A 23,117-nucleotide genomic window follows, 5' to 3' on the forward strand; every position below is an offset into this window, starting at 1 on the left:
GTTTGTTAAAGTGGATACAGGGCTGTACAAACTCAAAACTCAAGTGAAGCAGGTGTCTGATTCCTGAACAGACAACATGAAATACAAAAATATCTAAAATTTTTATCTCAGAATTGTAAAATAATCTTTGAGTAAGAGTATACTTAATTATCTAACTTAGCTTCTTGCGGGTCAGTGAAATGAATCAAAATTAATTTTTAATAGATATCTAAATATGTACATTATGGACTTCAAATAGGAATGTCAATCCAATGATAGAATTACGCAAGTTAATTATAACAAGCTTTTAATTACCATATTTAAAGTACCACTTACTTTAAGGCATAAGACATAAACCTATAATTACAGGTTAAAAGGTTTTATAATAAGATTTTTTTTTCTAAGATTATTGCAGATTTAACTATCAGGTACCAATCTTTCCTGCTCCACTGTTATCCCAACATACACGAAACAAAGGCTGCACTAGACTGAAGGCAAAATGTGGAAGGTCCCTAACAAAAATAAAATAAAATGAACCACCCTGGAGCTTTAATGAGTTAAAATAAAAATCTGTGTAAAATTTTTATCTGTGTTTATAAGAACAACAGGGGATGTCGGACATGCAGTCACAGTGTCAGGATTACTATGACACTAATCTCCAGGGCACCGCAATGCTCACACACTTCGCACATAATGAGATTAGGGAAGATATTAATAAAAATACACAGATAACAAGCTGGAGGTATGAAGGAATCAGCCTTGGCAGGGAGTGGAAGGAAGCCCAGGGAAGGCCACCAGGTGAAGCTTCACAGGCAAATAGCAGATGTAGAATCAGACCGAGTGAATCGTGCTATCTTTACTCCTTAAAAGCTAAAGATACATTAAAAGAATATAAAGTGAAATAGCATAAACAGATCATTCAGTATAAGATGAAAGAGTATAAACCTTTAAGTAAAGCATTAGTCAAAACTGGTGTGCTATTAGATTGTATTTCCACCATGCAAGAGCCTGTGTTTTTTCCTACCGAGAATCTGCCCTGTTGAAACATCCAGCAATTTTCTCAAAGTAAGTTTTCTTAAAAAGCCAAAAAATGAGATATTCTCCTTTCTGGAAGGATAACTTTGTATGCAAGTCATAGTTATGCTGCAGTACCACTTCTTCTTTACTATCATCTCTCCTCCTCCTTTCTTCTTTGTTGTACCCATTTATGTATTTTACTATTTATTCTGTAAACTCTTCACAGCTGTTCTTTTCTCCATCTAAAATCCCAGAACTGCTCTTAAGCATTCAGAGCACAAAATATATTTAATATTTAGAGCTTAAAGTTGGGCCTTGTCTTGCTCAGGTGAGATGTTCAGCTTGGCCCGAGCGCGGTGCAGGAACCTTCTGTCACAACACAAGAAACAACCGCTGCCTTCCACTGTAGGACGAGATACAGATCACGTGTAACATGGCAAACATCACATCTTTAATAACAACATAAAAATAACTTATATAAAAGCATATCTAACTTCTGGACCCAGTTTGAACATAGTTTTCACTAAGCGTTTTTTACTGATGACATACTAGAGGGTTAAAGCCTCATTTAAAATATATGGTGATACAGGCAGTTAGATAATACCTCCCAGTCGAATCCAGCAGAGTTATAAAGACACATTTCACATTCATAAGTCTGTTGAAATGTTTTACTTTTGTTAAACTGCAAATATTTGAAGTAATGTAGATAAACATATTTTAAATTCACAGCACTTTCTCAAATATGAAGTAGCAGATTAACAAAATGTCAGAACTTCCTCAGCTTCAAAAACTGCTCTGCATCTTAGGTAGAGATTATTGGCGGGGAGAAGGGGGAAAAAAAGAAAGCCATAGTCTCTTATGATCACACTTCTCAACTGCTGATGTTTTCAGAATATCAGCTTGTAAAATTGCTCCTATCTTTAACGATAAAACAAGCTCCTCCAAGTCCTACTAACCCTTACAAAATGCCAGGCTATGAGGTAAGGACTCTTCCACTATGAACAGGGCTACACTAAAAATAAGACTACCTGAAACCACGTAAGAAATCCCAATTTCATCAACTCCCTGCAGCTCAGGTCATTCAAAGCAGTGCCATGAGTTACACCCTTGAGCCCCAGCCCATTTCAATGGATGGAGAGGGGAAAAAACAAAGTGTTACTTCGTTACACAACTGCAATCCGTAAACTGGTATCCAGCCAGAACACAAGACTTCAGGACAAGCCTGTACCCATTAGAGGACTTTGTGCAAAGATTAATCACAAAAGCTTGTTCTTCACTTGTAATGTTTGCCCTCAAATTTCCAAGGAAAGTCAAATAAAAGAAACGAGACTAAAATAGCACAAGCTTCATGGGTACAAGTGCACAGGCCTTCTCCCTCCTTTGCCTTCAGATGATCTTTCCAACAAAATATGGCTTTATTTTGCTTTTCACTTCCGAAGGAAAGGATGCAGCTCTCAGAGTTATTCATCTAAACACAGTATCTTCACACTTATTATGTTAAATTATTTCAAACAGCAGCAACTCCATTTTCAAGAACTAGGGTGAAATTCCGTATTAAAAAATAAAATAATAATAATAATAAAGGTTTCATAGTAAATGAAGAAAGAGAAAGGACACTCCAGAGAGCAAAAGTTACCTACGGCTTCTGGACAATGACCATTATTTTATAACCTTGTCTATACAGTTTGCTAAAATACACAGGTGACAACTAAAACAACTAGTTAGCATTTCTGGCCTAGTGCTGAGTTCACAGCAGATGAAGTAAACTTTGATTCTGTTCTACCGTGCAACCAGTGCAGTCAATGGTGGCAGAACTTTAAGGACAAAATCAGCTCAGTTCATTTATCTTCCAGCAGGAATGGACGTTCCCCCAAAGGGAATAATCTGATAAAAGGGGACACTACAAAAACATATTGGTTGAAAAATTATTATTTGGCATCACAGGTGGATTCTTTTACTACAAGACTTTACAAATTAAACACAAATGCATTCACACACTCTTTGCAAAGCTAACCAGAGCAGCAAACAAACAAACAAGTATTTCAATGAGCAGCCCCCAAATATTTTATAGCAGATGAGCACCTAGATAATACAGAAAGTACATTTCTCTCCTTTACACAGCTGCTAGGATTACAGACAAAATGTTATCTAGTTTTCCCTATCTTACACAAAGCGTGTCTAATGGTTGTGAGTTTATGCATAAAAATATGAAAGTCTCATGCAGCTGCTTCTCAATTACGCATCTGGTTATTGTTCTGCAGCTGCAAAACTATCTTTAAGAACTATAAAATATGGCAAGACAAGTCTGGAATAAATGCAAACAGTTACTTTGTACCCTCCTTGTGATACGCAGCATTTTTATTAAATTTTTGAGTTTCTGTATCAAGAGCTACAGCTTCTGCCACATCCTTCTTTTATAAACAAAATTCCACTAATATATTTAACACAGCTAAAAACTGGTAAATTACCCCTCTCTGTAGCACATGAGATATAAAATTCAGTACTTCATTTCTAGAGTATTTCTTTTCTTTTGTGTTGTTACTTCTAAGTAGCTATTTTGGTAATTTGATCAGAAATCCAACGCAGAGAACAATAAGTCAGCACAACATTAGTGTCAAACATCTGAAATGAGATTTTGATTTGTTAGCCCCCCAGCCATTACTCATATTACTATAAATCTATTGAATATGAAGACATTTGGTGACAAGGAATGGTTATAAAATACCCAACTATTGCAAGCAGCCTGTAGCTTACACCTACTGACTCACACTCAGCGTGTAATTTTCCAACAAAAGGAACAGATGAGGAAAATAAAACAGATTTGCTTTTCTTACCTACGTATTTAAAATTATTTCTCTAAGTCCTCAGGAGATATAGGTTCCTCCAAACTAAAAGCCTTGATTTGAATTAGAACAACAGCTAGCAACAGCCCTTAAAAAAAAAAAAAAAGGCAACTTGTATTAACTTTGTTTCTAAAAAATAAAATCTCAAGGTCATAGTTATGCAAACTGCAAGCATCTTTTCCAAATTTTCTGGCATGTGGAGCACAGCACATGTGGCCATTATCCATGTATGCATATGCAGTTAGATCAGCTGCCCATCTTTCACACATGCCAAGGGCTTATGTGGAAGAACATTGCTTACTTGAAGAGGAGGAATCAGGTGTGTACTAAAGCTATGAGAGACCCCATACTGTTTACCAAAGATACCACATTTCTTAAATGCTGCTTTGCTTAATTTCACCACTTCTCAGCAATATCTGCTTCTGTGAAAAAAAAAAATAGTATCAAATACAGGAGATGAGGAGGAAGGAGAACAAACAACAATTACAAGATTTAAAAAAAAAAAAAAAAAAGGAAGACGAGAAATACATATTTTTAAGACTCATGTCCAAGGAGCAAGGTCCTGGAAACTTGAACTCTCCGTAAGGCCTGCCCTTGTGTGGGTTAGCTTGCAAAACAGACTACGCTAAAACAGCTAAAAGCCATCTTAGAGCAAATGAAGAATATCTACAAGAAGTGTTAGTATAGAGTAATTACAATACTCCAGCTTGGCACTTTAGCCATATCACAGTAAATTCTCCATGGGTTTCTAACAAAATCCTTAGTAAAGCAGGCTTCAGTGAATACAATCTTTAAACACCTTTCCTAACTTAACTCCTCCGAGTCTCCACGACTGACTTTTTTCATCCAGGAGATGCTGTATATAAACTGGATTACTGACATATTGATTATTAAATCTCTCTCAAAAATAGTTTAAAGTAAATAACAATAATATACAGGGTGTTACTTTTAGTAATTCTTTCTCAAGTTTATTTTTTTCCCACCATTTTCAGACAGGAGTAAGATTTTTAACACTGTTAGCACAAAAAAAATGACTGGAAAAAATTTTAAAGAAATAAACTGTTGCAAAAGTAGACACAGCAGAGAAAAAGGTTATTAGAATGATTAACAATCCTTATTCATTTTCTGATGCAAACATAGCAATAAGAAATTAAAGATTCTAGATCAAGTAACTGATGGCCCAAGCAAAGCACTTGAGGGGGAAAAAATGCCTAAGAGTGTGTGAGCCTGCATATATATAGCGGGTTTTAGCAGTACAAAAATCCTGCAGTAATTAGCTACAAGCAGGATAAGAAATAACAGGCTGTTTAGCACAAAAGGCTCAATCACAAGGCACAGGATGGAAGGTGCCATTTAGGAACAGACAGAAGGCAAAATGGATACAGTGAGGAAAGGAGTAACAAGGAATAGGAAACTGGAAAAGGGACAAAGTACAATGAGATCAAAACCAGCGACAGTGGTAAGTTTTGAAACAGATGATGAAAAACTGAAACTGAGTTTAAGTCATGTGAAAATGCCAACTGCCTCTAGTCTTGGATTTCACAGGGTAGGTGAGGCAAAGTCCAAACTCCTGGTGCAAACAAATTCCTACTGGAGGGGCTGGTAAAGGGGAACATAGGGCTGCATGCACCTTAAATACATATAGGGATTACAGAGAGACAAGCAGGCAGATCCCTGGGGGCACGTGTGGACAGTAATACATTAAATAGCAAAGAAACAAGTCTCTATCAGGTCCAGAAACAATAGCAAGTCAGCAGCAAATCAAAACCAACTGCATTTCACCAAAAGTTGGAAGCAATTACGCCATTTTTCTAAAATGAGGATTTGTAATGACAGAAAGGCCCCTAGCTCCATGTGAATGCTTACTCCTAGGAAACTGTGATATAATCCTAACACAAACTATTACCACTGAGGTTTGGTGAATGAAGAAAGCAGTTAAATCCATCTGCTTTCTGAAACTTTCATCCCTCTCAGTTTGAAAGTTTGACTCTGTTCCTCTTGTTTGACTCTGTTCCTCTGTTCCTCAGGCTGCCCAGAGAGGTTGTGGAGTCTCCTTCTCTGGAGATCTTCAAAACCCGCTTGGATGCAGTCCTGCGCCACGTGCTTTAGGTGTCCCTGCGTATGCAGGGGGGTTGGACTAGATGATCTCTAGAGGTCCCTTCCAACCCTAAGCATTCTATGATTCTATGATTCTATGATTCTCTTCAAGGACAGCAGCGCCCACAGTGACCAGGCTCAAGTGCTACTCTAACTGCGGTGAAAAGGGAGTCCAGATTAAATGGCAAATGGAATTATTGGCTGCAGAGCCATACGGGTGTAAAAGTGAAACTTCATCATACAGGAAATCTGCTAAATGCAATAAAGAAATACTCATGATCAATACTTGGGAACACAATCCAAAGAATACTCACCTATTGCTACTTTCCTCATAACTTTAAAAGTTTGCTTTCTAAATATTTACCCATTTGAGAATAGAATTGTACTATTCAATAACTTAAGGAGTTATTTTGCCTAAGAGAATAGCTTTAGCAGCCATAGCTTAAGTATGAAGAACTTCAACAATGCTATCAAAAATGAAAGAGCTTGGGAGTGCAGTTCCTTAAGGCACAATGAATTTGTCACACACAGCTCCATGAAACATTATTTTAGAAATGCACAATTTTTCAACATGCAGAGAGAAGCATAATGCAAGTAGCTTTTAAAAATTACTACCTATTCTGCAGAATATGCCATTTATTTTTCCTGGGGAAATTGCTCATTATACATAGGTGACAGACTATTACTACACATTCAAACATATAGACGAAGGTAATGTGGAAATTACGGACATGTGGAAGGAGGCAATTTGCCTCCTACCTATCCTCACAGAGGAGAAAAGAAATTGAATAATGTAGGTAAGGCACATGACAACAGTAAGAAAGATCAGCTAAGCAGCTAATAAGGTCAAAGATTCAATACTAACTACAATAAGTTACTTAGAGATAACAACAAAGGGATGGTCTTTTTACAGGATACTCCCAGGAAAGCCCTTCACAATATAACAAAAGAGAACCTAATTTCACTTTTCCAATTTCCTCAGAAATGTCAAATTCAAGGACCTTTTTCATTTTTCCTAAATGAAAGTTAAGATTAAATGCAGTTAGAACTTTACCACCAACATTTCTTCGCGATCTATTCAAAAAAAGGGCACTACCAAGATAAAAGCTAATTTTTGGCAACTTCTACACACACTGCTTTCAAATGATTTTTCTAACTTATATTAGAGAGATTAATTTTGAGATAAGGGATCTAAAACATAGGCAAGGCAAAAGAAAAAAAAAAAAAAAAGAAAACACACACAGATGCTGCGAGGTAGGAAGGAGACTACTGATCACCTAACTGAGAATTTTTTTTTTCTTTTAAGAAAAAAAAAAAAAAAAAAGGGATGAGTAATAGGTGACGGGTAAATGTCCTCATAGAAAGAGGCTACGATAAACCTCTTCTGTTCGTTATGAAATACATGTCAACTTCTTCGGAGTGATATAAAAAGCATGCTTTTATTCCAGAGCAAAATTTCATGAGTTCTGTCACGCATAAGGCAATAGAAATAGGATATGCAGAGACTATATTTTATACATTTTTTTTTAAAGAAGGGTGAATAAAAGGTTGGCAAGGAATTCAATTGCATTTCTCTGATAGTGTGAACACAGCCTCTGAATGAATTCCTAAGTGTAATGAAACACTCTAAGCACCAATGGACAGCTCTGTATCCTTTTTGTGAAAAGAGAGAGAAAGCAGCCTATGTGAAGCTCCTGACATGCATTTAGCATACAGAGCACTCAACTGTCCCTACTTCTCTATCCATCCAAAGAGCCAACACACAGTAGAGAACAACATAAATACAGCTCCTCTTAGCTTTGCTCACCTGCTTAGTATGGTTTAAAACACTGGATCTCTTAACTTCTCCATCACACAAAACAAAGAATAACATACGAGGGAACGATGCACAGTCCTTGTGTCCAGTAAGACACAATGTCCACATCCAATAGTGGAGGTATATGTACATAAAGGTTTTTGTGGAGGTATATGTACATAAAGGTTTTTTTCCCCCCTCTTTCTTTTCCATATATTGTAGCACCAATATAGTAAGAAAAAAAAAAAAAAAAAAAGTCTTCTCAGAATAATTCAGCACCAGATGGACCAGAACATTAAGTGAGAATCAGGCTGGAAGCCTTGTGCATTCATACAGGAACAAACAGATCATCTCTCACTTAGCTACCAAACACTTCACTTGACTCTTTGTTAAAGAGTGGAACTGCACCTGCAAGAGCTTGTTTACATGGTGCGTTTCTTTAGAAGACAGATCAAGCAATACCAGAGTGCTGAAGCAAAACAGCAACATATCCTTTTCTTTTGCTTTTGAAAATTTACGAATTTTAACATGAAACTTGAAAGCATTTGTAACTGAATTTCTTGGTATTCCATAAATACTGCCTTCTCTACAAGAGTTGTACCTCTAAATTGCTTAGCACAAAGAGCTATGAATTCCTTGGGACCTCATTCTGTATTCCTTACCATGCACAATTTCTTTTGAATTCAATACTTACTATGTCATTTTAATTTTCTTAACATCTGCCAGTCTCATCTTAGAGAAGAAGAAAAAAAAAAATCCTTTAGCTTGGTTTATAATTCCTCCTAGACTGCATTCTTTAGCTTGGTTTATAATTCCTCCTAGACTGCATTTTGCACTGTTGGTAGGTTCTGAAGCATGTTTTTGAGAAAAATAATATTCAGTGTATTCGGTTTATGCACTATTAAAAACATAGAGAACAGTCGTGGAAACATATCTGATACTTGTGAGTTTGCTCGAGTCAAACCTTTCCAAACGCATTAACGCCCTCCTGGCACCTAAGACCCAGCAAAAGGAATCGTCTAATGCCACCTCTTTCCCTTACATTAACAGCAAATCCAGCACTGGAAATACTGCTGACTCCAGACACTGCAGTATGACACAGGGCTCTTTCCAGCATGCAGCATTTAGTGAGACTGTACTAAATTATGTGAATTGTGTGAACTCTTTGTGAAGATTTCAATATCTGGGCAGATTCTGTCCCTTTATCTGTCCCTCTATCATATACACAGATCCATGTCCATGACAATGCTGTGAAATTGCCACAGTAAATATTGCTTTTCCTGTATTCAGGATGATACATCTACATAAAGAACTTCTTGTCACAACAAAAATGCTGAACCTGTCTCAATTTCAAGTTGTGATAACCATGTCCCATTTTTATCTTAAAAATATCCTTTTTTGTTTACAGACCATGAAAGTTAAGAGCTGCAATGCCACAAAAAATAGCTAAAATACCTTATTTTTGAATTGGACTTAGCAGGGGTCACTCACCTGGTATTTTACCACCTCTTATCCAGGAAGACTTGTTTATCAAGAGCATTCCACAGACACCTTTTTTAGTTACTTTGTTTTGGAGCATATTGTGCCTCCTGTAGTTCAAACCTTTCTGTTTTGCCCACAGCTTTTTCCTTTGCAGTTTGGCCCTCTCCCTTTCCCAAAGACACAGCACGTCGCACAGACAAACCTGAGGGACAGTGCTACTAGCAGGCTGAAGGATCAGAAAGATTGTTTTTCCAAGATTTTCTTGGATATATCATGACCACAGTATCAAAGATTGCGTTCTTGATGCTAAGCTTTCAAAGTACAGTGACAGCGCAACACCAGAATTATTACAAGCATTATATTAATTATTTAGCATATCAGAGTGCATCAATCATCTCAACATGAAACCACTTTCACATTGCAAAGCACAATTTCTTAAAGCCCAGTAATGCTCCATGCTCAGATGCAGCAATACAGAAGGAATAAAGGTCCCACAGATAATTTTTTCTTTGCTTCAAAGTATAAACAAGTCAGTCTAGCATTAAAAAGTTGATTAGTAAAGATATTTTTGTTTTTATGTTTTACTTCTGATTTTTTTCCAACTTGGACAGTTTTGTTACACACCAGAATTTTTGTGATGTGCAAAGCAAGCAAGATACAGAGGTATTTTAAAATAAACCTGGCATCACACAACAGGAAATTCACTGACTTTTATGGAATAATTTATTTCTCCAACGGTTATAGGGATCTAGAATAGTTATGGCTACTGGACAAGCCAATCCATTCGTAAGTTCAGTTATGAACAGGTGGGGTTAAGCGCTGCAATATTTGTGAAAAACCTGGCACAGCTTAAGTTAGCATTTCCTGATATCTTTACATCTAGGTACGAAGAAACCCTGCAAAAAATGACCATTTATTCACATTTCTTAGTTTTATGACTTCGCTTTTGCCATAATTTTTCAGTTTACACCCACAAATGACCCTATTAGTAATAATTATGTTTTCTTTATTTGAAATATCTTTTCAAATATTCTAGTTGACATTAAAATGTTTTGATTATTGAAAAGCATATCACCTTACGGATGTTAGAGATGTGACAAGCCATTATGCCAATCCTACTCAGCTACTCAGGGTCTGATCAAATCATTGATACGAGTAAGTTGTGTTAATTTGTTTTCCAATGCATAAAATTCAAGCTCATTTGATTAAGTCATTTGTACATTATGAGAGACATAACCAAAAAAACCTTCCTGTTATTACACAATTAGATTACACAATTAGATTACAGTGTTATCTGTCCTCTGACTTCTTGATATACAGTATATTAATTTTGACAAACTTAGATGAAAAGAGCAAATGGAGCCAAATACTACCAACAACTTAAAGATAACTTCCATCCCCGCCTATGATTAGAAATGAGTGGCTAACTTATCTAACCATATTTCCTTTTGGGAGAATAGGTACTGTATAAATTAATTTCTGCCCAAATTCTAATCTTAAATATACCAGACAAAAGAACAAGCTGTCAGAGAACACACATAGACTTCCAGAAGCATAGTCTTCTCTCCCATTCTTCATCAAATCCTTTTGTAATGGTAAATAACTTACCTTTTCTCTCTTCCTCTGTGGACAAACCCACTGAGTACATAATTGTTTTTCCTCATACATATTTTATTTTTTCTTAGATTCACAGAACCATTGAAGTTAGAAGGGATCTCTGGAGACTATCTAGTCCATCCTCCCCTGCCCAAAGCAGGGTCAACTACAGCAGGCAGCCAGCCAGTGTGTGTATATATATATATATATATATATATATATACACACACACACACACACACACGTGTATATATATAGTGTATAAATACCTCCAAGGACGGAAACTCTGCAGCCTTCCTCCTCCTTTGCTATTTAAAAGGGTTAATCTTTGCTTAAAAAGAACTTTTCAGGCAAGTTCATCTATTTCAGTCCCTTAAATTATAATTGAGTATAGAACACCACCACAAAAATCTTCAAAGCAACCATTCGTGATTTAATTCTCATTTCTGAATTATCCAAAGTGACATAAATAATGTTAATTAAAGACTATAAAGATGTGCTACATGGTGCAATGCATTGTAGAAACAAAGCTCTGAAAAAAATATTGCTGTTATCAACTGTTACTCACATACGAAATGAAGCAAATATTTGTGGTCTGGACAATATATCAAATCTTTACAATAAGCACCAACTTATTAGAAAGCAATGTTTTTCCAGACTGCTAACTAGTGAAGCAGATTCCCCTCAGCATCAGTCAACTTACTCAGTCTCTGAGCAGCCTGGAGGGCATCGTTTGCAGAATCAGCCACAAAGAATCTCTGAACCGTGACCCCATGGTCTGCCATGAGTTTTTTACTCTGGTACTCCTGCAGGTTCAGCCATCGTCTAGGGGTTAATTGAACAGCCTACAAAAACGAGAGAGGAAAATACCACAATGCTCATTAGGAACAGTTCATAAAACAGTCAGCTGAGCTCTTTGCCATTATGGTCATCTCAGACTAGTAGTTGGAGAGCACTGTTTCAGGGAAAAGCTAAAATATCTATTGACTTTAAATACAACTTCATTTTTTTCACACTGAATGCTCCTTATTTACACTAAATTTTACATTAATTCTTGCCCATGAGATTTAGATGGATATTACATATTTATTCCTCTATATTTGAAAAGAAAAACAGCTAAAAAATTGACACCAATTCCATTTTAAGAAATACTACATATTAACGTGTGCATTATTTCAGTGGAATGCTACCTATGCTTAGTTGGTTGCGGTTCTAGGTATATTTGTTGGAGAAACCCCCACGGGCCCGTCAGCCATGCAAGCCCAACCATAGCTGGAGAAGAACTTGTCTCCCTCTCCCAACATACAAGGTCGGATGCCTGCAGGTGCCTATTCTTATTTCATGGATGCAGAGATATGGAAATCTCGCACACAAAAATGCAGCATGTACCTGCCTTGGAGGTAAACACATATGGACACTGGAGAAGTGATGAGTTCATTACTGAGTAATTCAAAGGAAGGACACACTTTCCACACCAACAGAAGCAGGATGCTAGCTTAGCAGCTACTTATCAGGCCATCTTTCATAATGCATTGGTTGGTTTTAAATTAATAAAATCTGCACCAAAGATATGTTAAGTCCAGCTCTGCAAAGACATTTCTATGCATTTTAAATAAATATCTTGTTTGGGGTTTTTTTGATCGCAATTAGAAACTGATTTTTCTGAAGGTATCAAACACACCTCTCTAAAAATATTATTGCTAATAATATGTATTCTATGAGAAACAGTTCATGCCTGCACAGACCTAATAGATCAGTCAGCTCACATTTTACTAATCTTTTCAGACTGGACAGTATCTGTGCTAACAACTCAAAGAGATGATCATGGTAACCCAGAAAAATAGAGGAAACTGAAAAGTTATTCTGAAAAGTATTGCTGATTCCAGACAGTTACAACTTACGCCAGCAAAAAGATTATTCTCATATGTAGAGATGAGCTCTTAACCTACTGGCAGGAAGCCAAAAATAAATTATTGATTCCTCATGAAGTAAGACATACAGTATGCAAGCTAGTACCAGGCAAGTACAAACGGATGGAGGGTTTACCATATTATTGCTTGATTACTACTAATAGCATGATTAAAAAAAAAAATCACAAACCAACAACAAAGAAACCCCACACACCTAAGGCAGCTTTATGCTGAAAACATAAAACCTCCATGCTAATGGCTTTCAGGAATACAAACCTCAATATTAGTTTTAAATTTTCCATCATACTAAAGGAAACCTCCACCTGTCGCTACTTGCTTTGAAACAGAACACAAAAGATGGATGTGTTACAGAAACACAAACCCTGTCTTTTGCAGTATAACACCACATTTTCCAAACGAAGCAACTTCCACGGAGCAGTGACAAGCTCAGAATGACACATTTTAAATTCTTTTAAATGTAACCTGCTAAAGCATGCTGGAAGAACAGAATACCCACAGGGCATCCTGACATTATACCATCTCCAATTTTAGGTAACATTCCTATTGCAGCTCCACAGTATGTTTTCATTTCTCATAGGTATTCAGAGGCAATACATTACTCATTTTATGCAATGCCTTCAAATTTAAGGTCTTATTATAAGAGGTCTTAAAATCGTTAGACTCTAACAACTATTACTTCACGGTCGTTTCCATGAAGGGAACTACCACCAAGAGCCTGGAGGGACCCTGAAGGCCAGTTCAAACCACAGATGAAAAGCAGCAACAGGGAACTTAGGCAAAAGCTGATCCTACAAACCTAGTTTCTATCAAGCTACAAAGCAGCTTTTATCATGATTGGAGTAAATACTAGTTTTACCCATGACATTCATAAACTCTTGTATTTCACCACTTCTCAAAGGTCTCTTCCATAAACCATAACATTATCATGAAGGCTTTTGATTATATCATTAATGACACATGCATATCAAAGTATCAGTGCTGTATTTCATAGCATTTAAGGTCCATGCATTTTATTAATTCACACAGGCTCACCTTACAGAGAAGCACCACTTGTGGGCACCCATACCACCACTTCATACATCCCACTAGGCAGCCTAGTCTACCAATGTGCTATTTTATCTCAGCTGTAAGACTAAATCCCTCTTTCAGAGGCTTCAAGGAGCAGCAAGTGAAAGAACAACCCTAAAGCAATTATAAAATAGCAACTGTGGAAGAGGGGAAGGAAGAAAAAATAATGCACATCTTGATGAGACTGGCTGGCTAGGAGAGATTCTGCTCTAGCTAAAAGCTGCACCCAAGATATCCATCTGCCTGGTAAGGCCTGGAGCTACAAGAACATCTGCAAAGACTTGTCTCCCCTCTTGCTCAACAGCGAATTCACAAATCTGACTTCGAGATATAAAAAAGTAAGCTGGGAATTTCAGTCAAAGTTGCTTGACTCAGATCAAAATTAACAAAATCATCATTTTAATTTAAATCAGAAAGCAAGTAATCTTGATTTAAATAATCAATTTACTCAAATGCTCTGTTTTGTCTTCCAAAAGAAAGGTTAATTCTCAATTGGTAGTTAACAAAAAAAGCTGATTTCAATCAAAAGATAAGTCTACACTAAGATTGGTAGCATTCCTAGTCCATCTGTCAAATATCCATTAATGTTACAGATTCAGATTCCTAATTTTTATAGTAGGCAATCTTTTGTATTTACTGGAAACCAAATGATCTTTTGAATCACATGTCAAACTGCTTTTGCATAGAAAAGAAGTTGCTGTATTAAATAAAAAGCTGAGTTAAACGTCTTAAGTATTTTTCTTATGCATGTTTACATAAAACAAAATGGTTTATGTAAAAACATCTACAACTCACTAAATCGGCTAGTAAATAGTGAACAGTGACCAAGGTTTTGAAGACTAGTTCTTAATTTAACTTTTACTAATCATTTAGAACAATAATTCTCAATTTTGCATGTACTTGTTAATAAGTTGACCTAAACCAAATAATCTAAAAGGAAAATATTTAAGCAATCTCATTCTGTGCCAGACTTCTGTTGCTTGACAAAAATCTCTTTTTCAGCGTGACTTGTTTTCCAATTTTTGTTTGGGGAAGCATTAAGTAGTTACGGGATCTGCAATGCAGCACGAAGTCTTGTGGACTGAGGTCTGCAGTGCGAGTTCAAACCAACAGCGCTCAAGTGATGAAACCTTCTGAAGACTCTCACACAAGAGGGGCCGTGAAGAGCCACCAGCCAAGGGCTCCTGAGACACGATGGCCGTGGCGAGGGGACACGCAGAGAAGTGGAAGCTCTGCTTGTTCCTTGCACAACATGGTCCCCTCTTCTCCAGGAACAATCACCGGGCGGGCATTTCTGGTCCCACTCACCTAACAGGCAAAGCCAGGCTAATTGCTCAAACAAAACTGGAATCGACTCTATCCCCGGCTGTGCTCCTGCTTTTGCTATATGTTTTCCAGTTGCACAACAGGCACAATGCCAAACCGTGCCATGGATATTCCAAATCATTACTACATGTATAGGCGATATAATTTAAACATCTCAGTTTACATATCTACACCCATACGGACACAGGGAATTGTTCGTTGTTATATATTAGAAAAATAGTATTAAGAAACTATGAAATTCTCTACAAATCATGAAGGAGACAAGTTTGAGGAACACAGATTTGAGAGAGAACAATTCATTTGAAAGAACTGGCAGAGCTATCCTAAGGGTACAAAGCAGAGATGTGGCCAAAAACTGCTGGCACAGAGAAGAGAAGCCTACAAATGGAAAATTGGTCAGCATGTCCTTTTTTTCCTCTTCTGTATTATATGATATAACAGAGGACATTACCTAATGCCAACTTAAAAGTTTCAATCACAACTTTTCACAAAATACAAACTTCTGGTTGTGAATCAACAACTCAGCAGAACGAATTAGTACAGCCTACCAGAGTAGACAGAATCTAATATATTGAAGAAGTGAACAGAGATGAAGTTTGTATTAAAAGCTCTGAAGAGAAAGAACATGAAAAACTTGCTTTAAAGCACTTGAAAACTAGACACCATATGTCTAGGAGAGCCAGCAAAACACAGCAGTAACAAAAGAGATGAAATAAAGCAAAAGCCTTGAATCTATAAAGACGACTACTCTTTTAAGATCATCCTGAAAATGAAAAAACAAACAAACAAAACAAACAAAAAATAAAAAAATAAAAAAAAACAAATAAAACAAATATCTTGTAAGCATACACATTTTGGGTCACAGAACAAAAAATACAAAAATGACCACAGGATGACAGAAATGTGAGTAAACAGATGATTCCCAGAACTACTTCCCAATTCAAAAACATTTCAGTTACAATAAACACATCTCTGCAAGACTCAAAAGTAGTCAGTCTAAGAGAAACAAAAACATAAGAGACACAGCAATAAAAAGAATCAATTAAGTACAAGAATTTGGAAAAATCCCTGTTGAATGAAGTTCTCAACCCTCTCAGATACATTTGTTACATTTATTATTTCATTTATATTAGCAGGTAAAAGAGAAACTAAAGTAGCAGCTACTTTTAGAAAATTTCTCCTCATTATTGACTCTCATCTCCTATTCCAAGCTTATTCCCCTCTTGAATACTATTACTTACCCTGCACACACACAAGTCGGAAGGCTGCACTGGAGACCACCACACACATCTGACTTCTCCACGCAGTTTGGCCAAAAGGCAATATACATAATAGTTTAAATTCTATATGTGCTTTATCTATTTTTTATTGCAAGGGGTAAAATCCTTTATTGCAAGGGGTAAAATCCTTTATTGCAAGGGGTAAAATCCTTTATTGCAAGGGGTAAAATCCTTTATTGCAAGGGGTAAAATCCTTTATTGCAAGGGGTAAAATCCTTTATTGCAAGGGGTAAAATCCTTTATTGCAAGGGGTAAAATCCTTTATTGCAAGGGGTAAAATCCTTTATTGCAAGGGGTAAAATCCTTTATTGCAAGGGGTAAAATCCTTTATTGCAAGGGGTAAAATCCTTATCATGGGCATTCTGGCACTCCAACCCACCAAGAAAGGGGTGGAAGTAGTAAATGCTGAAGCCTGAGCCTGTGCAACCTCTCAAACTCTTGCCTTCATGGGATGACAGGCCAGAACTACAAAAATCTAGAGGTTTACGGTTTCCATTAATGGCATTTTCTTGTTAACCTTAAAACTTTTTGTAACCAAAACTGTTTTAACACACATCCTGCTAAGCCTGCACATTCTCATTAATACAGACATATCTTAAACCTGAGCATTAACTTTGGAAAACCCTTGAACGGTCCAAGGAAGTGGGCTAGGTTGAAATAAATTAAGTACAAAAAAAAAATTAGAAGACTCAAGGTAACAGCCATGAGCTACATGGTCCCTATCTTCAGTCAAACCATGTGTCTCCTCTACCCAACAATGACCAGCACCTAGAAAATATTAAGAAAAACAGGAAAGAAAATGCTCTTCCCAAGAAATATCCTACTGGCAGTCATGAATTGATAATTTTTGAAATTGAATTGAAATTTTTAAAAACAAGTTTTGGCATCCATCAATATCCCAATTGCTCAATACCTAATTAGATTAGATATATAACATGGCAGCAAGTTACCTTTGGTATTGACAGAGGACACCAACATCATCCACAACTGAGTATTTTGAGGAAAATCTGTTATCTTTATAACTAGGTGCACAGAAGCAGTTTTACCCCTTAGGAGTCACTCCTGAATATCTGCCTGACAGAAACAGAGTTTTCCATACTTTTGTCCACACAAAAAGAAAGAAAAATATTTGGAATTGCTTATTACTTGTAAAAACTCCTATCAAAACACTCTAAGTAAACTTCAATACCCCGCACTGGATTTTAAAGCCTTCACAGGCAGAGTGGGAAATCTTTTAAGAGTTTAGTTCTGTTATTTTTTCCTATAAGCAGGAATACATTTTAACTAGATTAAAACAAAGACAACACACGAAAGAGTCCAGTTAACAGTTACAGGCTTGTTGGTTCCAAATTTACTACTTAAAATACTGCACACAATATCTTTTGCAGTAAAATGCAGTATGTCTCATAAGAAAGGAGAAAAAAAAAGAAAACAGAAAATTGTGGTTCCAAGTTCTTTACAGGCTACAACATTTTGATCAATAAACTGTAAGGGCAATTTACTGTTTTATGCTACTGAACCCTATACTCACTAAGATCTGTTGCTGCAATTGTTGAAGTTTATGTTACTCAACTTCCAAATAAAAAAAAAGGGGGGGGGGGTAGGGAAATAAAGGCATCACATTGCTGCTTACTAAAGCTATAGACACCTGTTCATGCAGGTAATTATTAGCAATATTAACTATATAACTATATGACTCTTTGGAAAATATATTTATCTTGGATACATAAATTACTCTCCTCATATGAACAAAAAGCTGTGAGTTTTGCTATAAAAAACCACAAATGCAGTTAAAAAGTATTAGGATAACCTGTTTTAAAATTGTTATAAAAATTACCCACAGTTTGGAGAATGGCCAAGAGTTTCAAAAGCCCAAGTTTTAAGTTAACAAATTTGAAGTTTCAAGAACGAAATGGGCAACTGCTGCTGCTTAGAAGTCCCTATTCCCAAGGATTACTTGGGAGTGAACAAATCTTGTTAGCAAAGCCTAACATTAAATCCTATTTTTGGAAAATCTTCACCAAGCACTGCCTTAATATTAAGATTTTCAGTGACATAACGAGCTTGTTCAAAGCCGAGTATCCTGCAGCCTCTGAAAGCAGTAATCCATCCTTAAACCATGTTTGCACAGGGGAAAAGCATAATTAGCTCAATCCATAGGCGGCTCAGCGACCTTTGGATAGGAGCACACCGAGGGACGGAGCCCTCGCTCCCAGCACGCTTCTGCAATCCAGGAAAGCTGCTGACGAGCTGCGCTGAGCTGGAGACTTTGCACTGGGTGCGAGTTTGGAAATCTCACCAGGATTCTCCCGTTTTGGGTGCAATGTCCTCACCTCTCACGAAGCAGAGCGCTTCATTCTACTTGGTTTGGAAATCAGTTTGGGTTCTATGTTCCAATTACTCAGATTCACTACAGAACTCATTATGGAGAACAACACTTCAGAACAGCTGCAACTCAGAAGTCTAATTTTAAAACATTTTAAGTTTTTTTTTAATTATTATTATTACATTTGGTGTTTGTATCACCATTTTAACACTAGCTCACACAATCGAAACAAGAGCTTCCTTAAATCTTCGCCCAAAGACTTTCACAGAGTTCAAGGAAAAGCCAATTTCTCCTGTCATGTTGCAAGGTTCTTCTAATAGGAGCCACTGCAAAACAGAGATAGGAAGGCAGGAATTACAGCGCATCACAGCAGGAAACATCAAGATGGTGACAGACATCAAAGAAATAAAGGAAAAGAGCTTTCCTCAACCAGTAACATGTCAATTCTAGAAAAGGAAGGCGTTTTAATGGAAGGGCTAGGAAAGATGTATTTAGTCATCTTATCCTTTTAAGTTAAGAGAAAACAATGTTTTCTGTTCCCCTCAATCACAAAACAGTAGTGATCATTTTACTGCAACATAATAAATCAAGGGTATGAACAGCAGATTAGCAAACTGTAGACAGCATGATATCAGTGGCCTTTTGAGAAACAGGCAGTTACCAATTACAAACAGAAGAGGAATTTGTTTAACGATTATGTAAATTTATTGAACTTTTATTAGACAGATATATAGGCACTATTGATGAGTGCCATAAAATATCATGAAGTATGGCTGCCTTGTCTCCAAACAAATTAAAATAGAATATGCTGTGCACTCTTTAAAGGAATATCAAAAGCCTGATCCTGAAGAGCCTTCAAGCCTGATCCTCTGCAAAGGCCATGCAAAGTTTTGGTGCATCACAAGCCCTTACAGAGGCACATCCAGGACTGGCCATGGAGCTGAGACCTAATCTGCTCTCACAGGGACACTCAGAACAGTTACAGAAACTGTCTAAAACCACATACCAGCCCTAAGGATCCTCTGAAGAATATGGTATAACATGTTCTCCACACAAGCAGCTATTGTAGCTTTTTGTGCTACCAAAATTCTAACCTACCTGTAGGAATAGTGTAGTAAAACACTGTCCATCTGAAGATTTACTGCAGTGTAACACAGCCTTGGAAATAAAAGCAGGTATTAACTCTCTACTCCATTTCTCTTTGCTTGTATGGGGGTCTGCATTTAGTTTCTCTCTTCAGAATGTGACTTAAACAGTTCTTAGACTGAGAAGGAAACAGTAACTTTTTCACTCAGAGTCACTGCAAACCTATTAGTTTTCAATCATTTATTCGCAGTCAGTTTCAATAAGAAACACCTACTTTCTCCTTTAACTTTCAGGTCTAGCCAAAAGCAGATTTATTTCAACAATACTACAGAAATGAGCCCAGAGCAAGTATACCAGCCCATGCAAGTTAAACTCCTATAAAACTTTATCTGCACAAAATAGCCACATTAGCTACATCACTGAGGAGGAAAGGCAAAGAGCTGGGCACAAGATGTTCCAGGAGGGTACACTTCAGTCAGAAGAAAAAAGACCTGACATTTGCATGTAATGAAGGAAGGGCCAGAAACCACTTAGAAATAAGTAACAGCCTACCCTGAATGTAAAAATTAATCCGGAAAAGTGAATGATTTTACCAAAGATCTACATCTACTGGATTTGAATGAATGAAAAACAAAAACAACCCCCCCCACCACACACACACGCACTAACATATATATCAATTTTATTCCCTCACTCTCCTGAAGAGACTCCTCCAAGACAAAACTCCTTACCACAAGAAAAGAGTAAAAAAATATATTTAATTATAATGATAAATTAACACATTCTCTCTTTAGGGTCACGTAGTGTTACTTCAACACACTCTTGCTTTTGGAATTCAGCGTTTTCTTCCCTCTCAATACTAACATCCTCAACTGGCAAAAAGCAGCATCAGGGCGTCCATCAGTTCTGCAGAGGTCCAGGCCTGCTGAGGCTCTCATTGTTTTCTTTCTTTTTCCCCTTTCTCTGCTGCACTGTATCAAATGCAACAGAAATATGGAGGACTCAGTTCACATTATTCACAGTTCTGAAGGTTTTATTTACAAAGCCATACAGATTGTATTCAAATTGGAACAATATCTACTAAAGAAATTGTCCCTTTAACTCCAAGTCACAGCAACATGTGCATGAGAAACATGAACTTCCCTAAAAGTTACATAAGTATCTCAATTAGGTCTAGACTATTTCACAAGACTGCGGGCAAAATGGCAAGGATTATTTAGGCAGTGCCAGACTCCAAGTAAATGTACCCTGGGGCTGAAAAACCTAAATTGTTATTTTAACAAAACTGAAGTGTCCCCCCCAATAGCTCTTCTGAATGTTCTTCCTAGCTCCCTAACACAAGAAACCTTTTTACTTCAAAGGAACCTGAACATTTTCCCTTGTACCTTTCTGTTCTACTATGTTATTTTGATTTTACCTTGTACTCTCTCTTCTCCTTCTATAATCAACCTGATTGCAAACTGATTGATCCCAGGCTTCGCCTCTGCACTCCCCTGGAAACAGGGCGGTTTTCCCACACTACAGGGTTCATTTGGGTTATTAGCTCAAGAAAAACTACACAATTATATTCCAAAATGCCTTTAAACCAAATGTTAAAATTTTGCAAATTATCCTTGTGTTTACTTCTCATGCAAAGACCAGAAGGAAGTTGAAACAAGTCAGTCACTCAATGCAGATATTTTAAGTCTTTGGTAACTATAATACTTTTTAAACTTACACACAGCTTGCTTAAGCATAGGGATTTTGACAGCTATTCTGTAAATACACTCACCTACCCACTAACCTTCATTGCAAGCTACCAGCAACAGGCCCAGGGTCAGACTCCAGCTCCTTCTGTCATTGTTATTATCTCAGAGAAGCAGAACTGCTGCCTACTTCCAAGCAGATTCAACAGCAGATTCAAGCCATTAACTACCCAGCCAATATTTCTGGGTGTCTGTGGATATGTTTTTTGACAACTAGAGTGAGGAGAAGACAAGCAAGTAGCAAGACTTCAATTTATCTACAAACAAGAGTAATAGTACGTACACGTAAAGGAAATGGATGCAAGGTAAAAGGCAGTTTTCCGATGATTCTGCTCAGATTTTAAAGGTCGACTAAGCAGGGCAGGATATACTCAAATCCCACCAAAGTTCACATGAGCAGTCAATCACTATCACCTTTGAAAACCTAGCCTACAATAAAAGAAAGCAACCTGGTTTGAACAGCATTCCTAAGACCATACAGCACACAGGATGTCAATAAAACTAAGTAATTTGCCCCAAACCAAAGCCACTAGTCCATTCAAAACGGTAACCAATTCTACAAGAATTGGCTAGGGAATATGCGAGCTGCTTACTTCAGAAAAACATTTGCAAACCTTCCCCACCCCCCATATTCTTTATGCAAAATTCAGCACAATAAGACAGTATTAAAGACATTTATTGTGCATTCACATACGTGCAAGAGGCAGCGATGCTCACAGAGCTTTACACTTCAAGAATCAATTTTCAGAGGTTCTAAATAAGTCTTTGCTTGGTTAAAAAGTAACAAAAACTTGAATTCCAAGACTCAATTTCTGCTTTTGTCAATGGGCTAGCTATCAATAACAATGTTTTGCATTAGTAATTAACTTGAGTCAAATTATGCCTATTTTGCTTATTTAAAACTTCAAAGCTTTAAGAAAAGCATACTTTCCTGACCTAAAAAAAAAGCTTTGAACTATCTGATGAAAATAACTCACTGCCATATACAACGGGATAATCAGTTGCAGAAAATATTGTAATACATTCTCTTCCTTTGCAAACGAAGATGGTTGGTGATACACATTACTTAGCCAAAAAAGGAAAATGAACCATCTTCACATAAATTAGAAATGTTCTTTTATTTTAGATATCTTGAGGGGAAAATTAATATTTTTGCTCTCATCTTATAAAATGTTTAATTCTAATGTTGTTAGAAGATTAAAATTACACTTTTATGCAAACTGTGAACAAACGCTTTATACCTGAAATGAAACAGAAGGTAAAATAATTTAAGATTTTCTATCAACCAAAAGATATAGTGTGCACAATATTCAGAGTATGCCTAGTATGAATTTTCTGTATGCTCCATCCTAATTAACCTTCCTGATTTTTTTTTGGAAACGCCAACCTTGGCCAATCAGAAATGCTTCCAAATTGTTGACCCAAGCGATCCTATCTACCAAAGCTGTTTTCCTTTCTGTTAATAAATCTTGTTTTTAATTAGACCAGTTGACTCAGACCGAAATGAAGCAAACTCCAAGCAATACACATGCAAAAGGATGGCAGC

At 36.8% G+C, this 23,117-nt stretch overlaps 1 protein-coding gene across 1 annotated transcript in view; it reads right to left on the reverse strand.

Annotated features, from left to right (window-relative positions):
* The window catches only part of SUCLG2 (succinate-CoA ligase GDP-forming subunit beta), a 103,348-nt gene that overhangs the window by 72,445 nt on the left and 7,786 nt on the right, over nt 1-23,117 (reverse strand). The window contains exon 2 of the mRNA XM_088528309.1: nt 11,513-11,654. Coding sequence (XP_088384435.1) covers nt 11,513-11,654 — 142 coding nt within the window. The remainder of the gene's footprint in view (nt 1-11,512; nt 11,655-23,117) is intronic.

The sequence above is a fragment of the Tinamus guttatus genome, unplaced genomic scaffold, assembly GCF_059628265.1.
Source record: "Tinamus guttatus ecotype Peru unplaced genomic scaffold, ASM5962826v1 Tinamus_guttatus_pri_ptg000307l, whole genome shotgun sequence".
Taxonomy (NCBI): Eukaryota; Metazoa; Chordata; class Aves; order Tinamiformes; family Tinamidae; genus Tinamus; species Tinamus guttatus.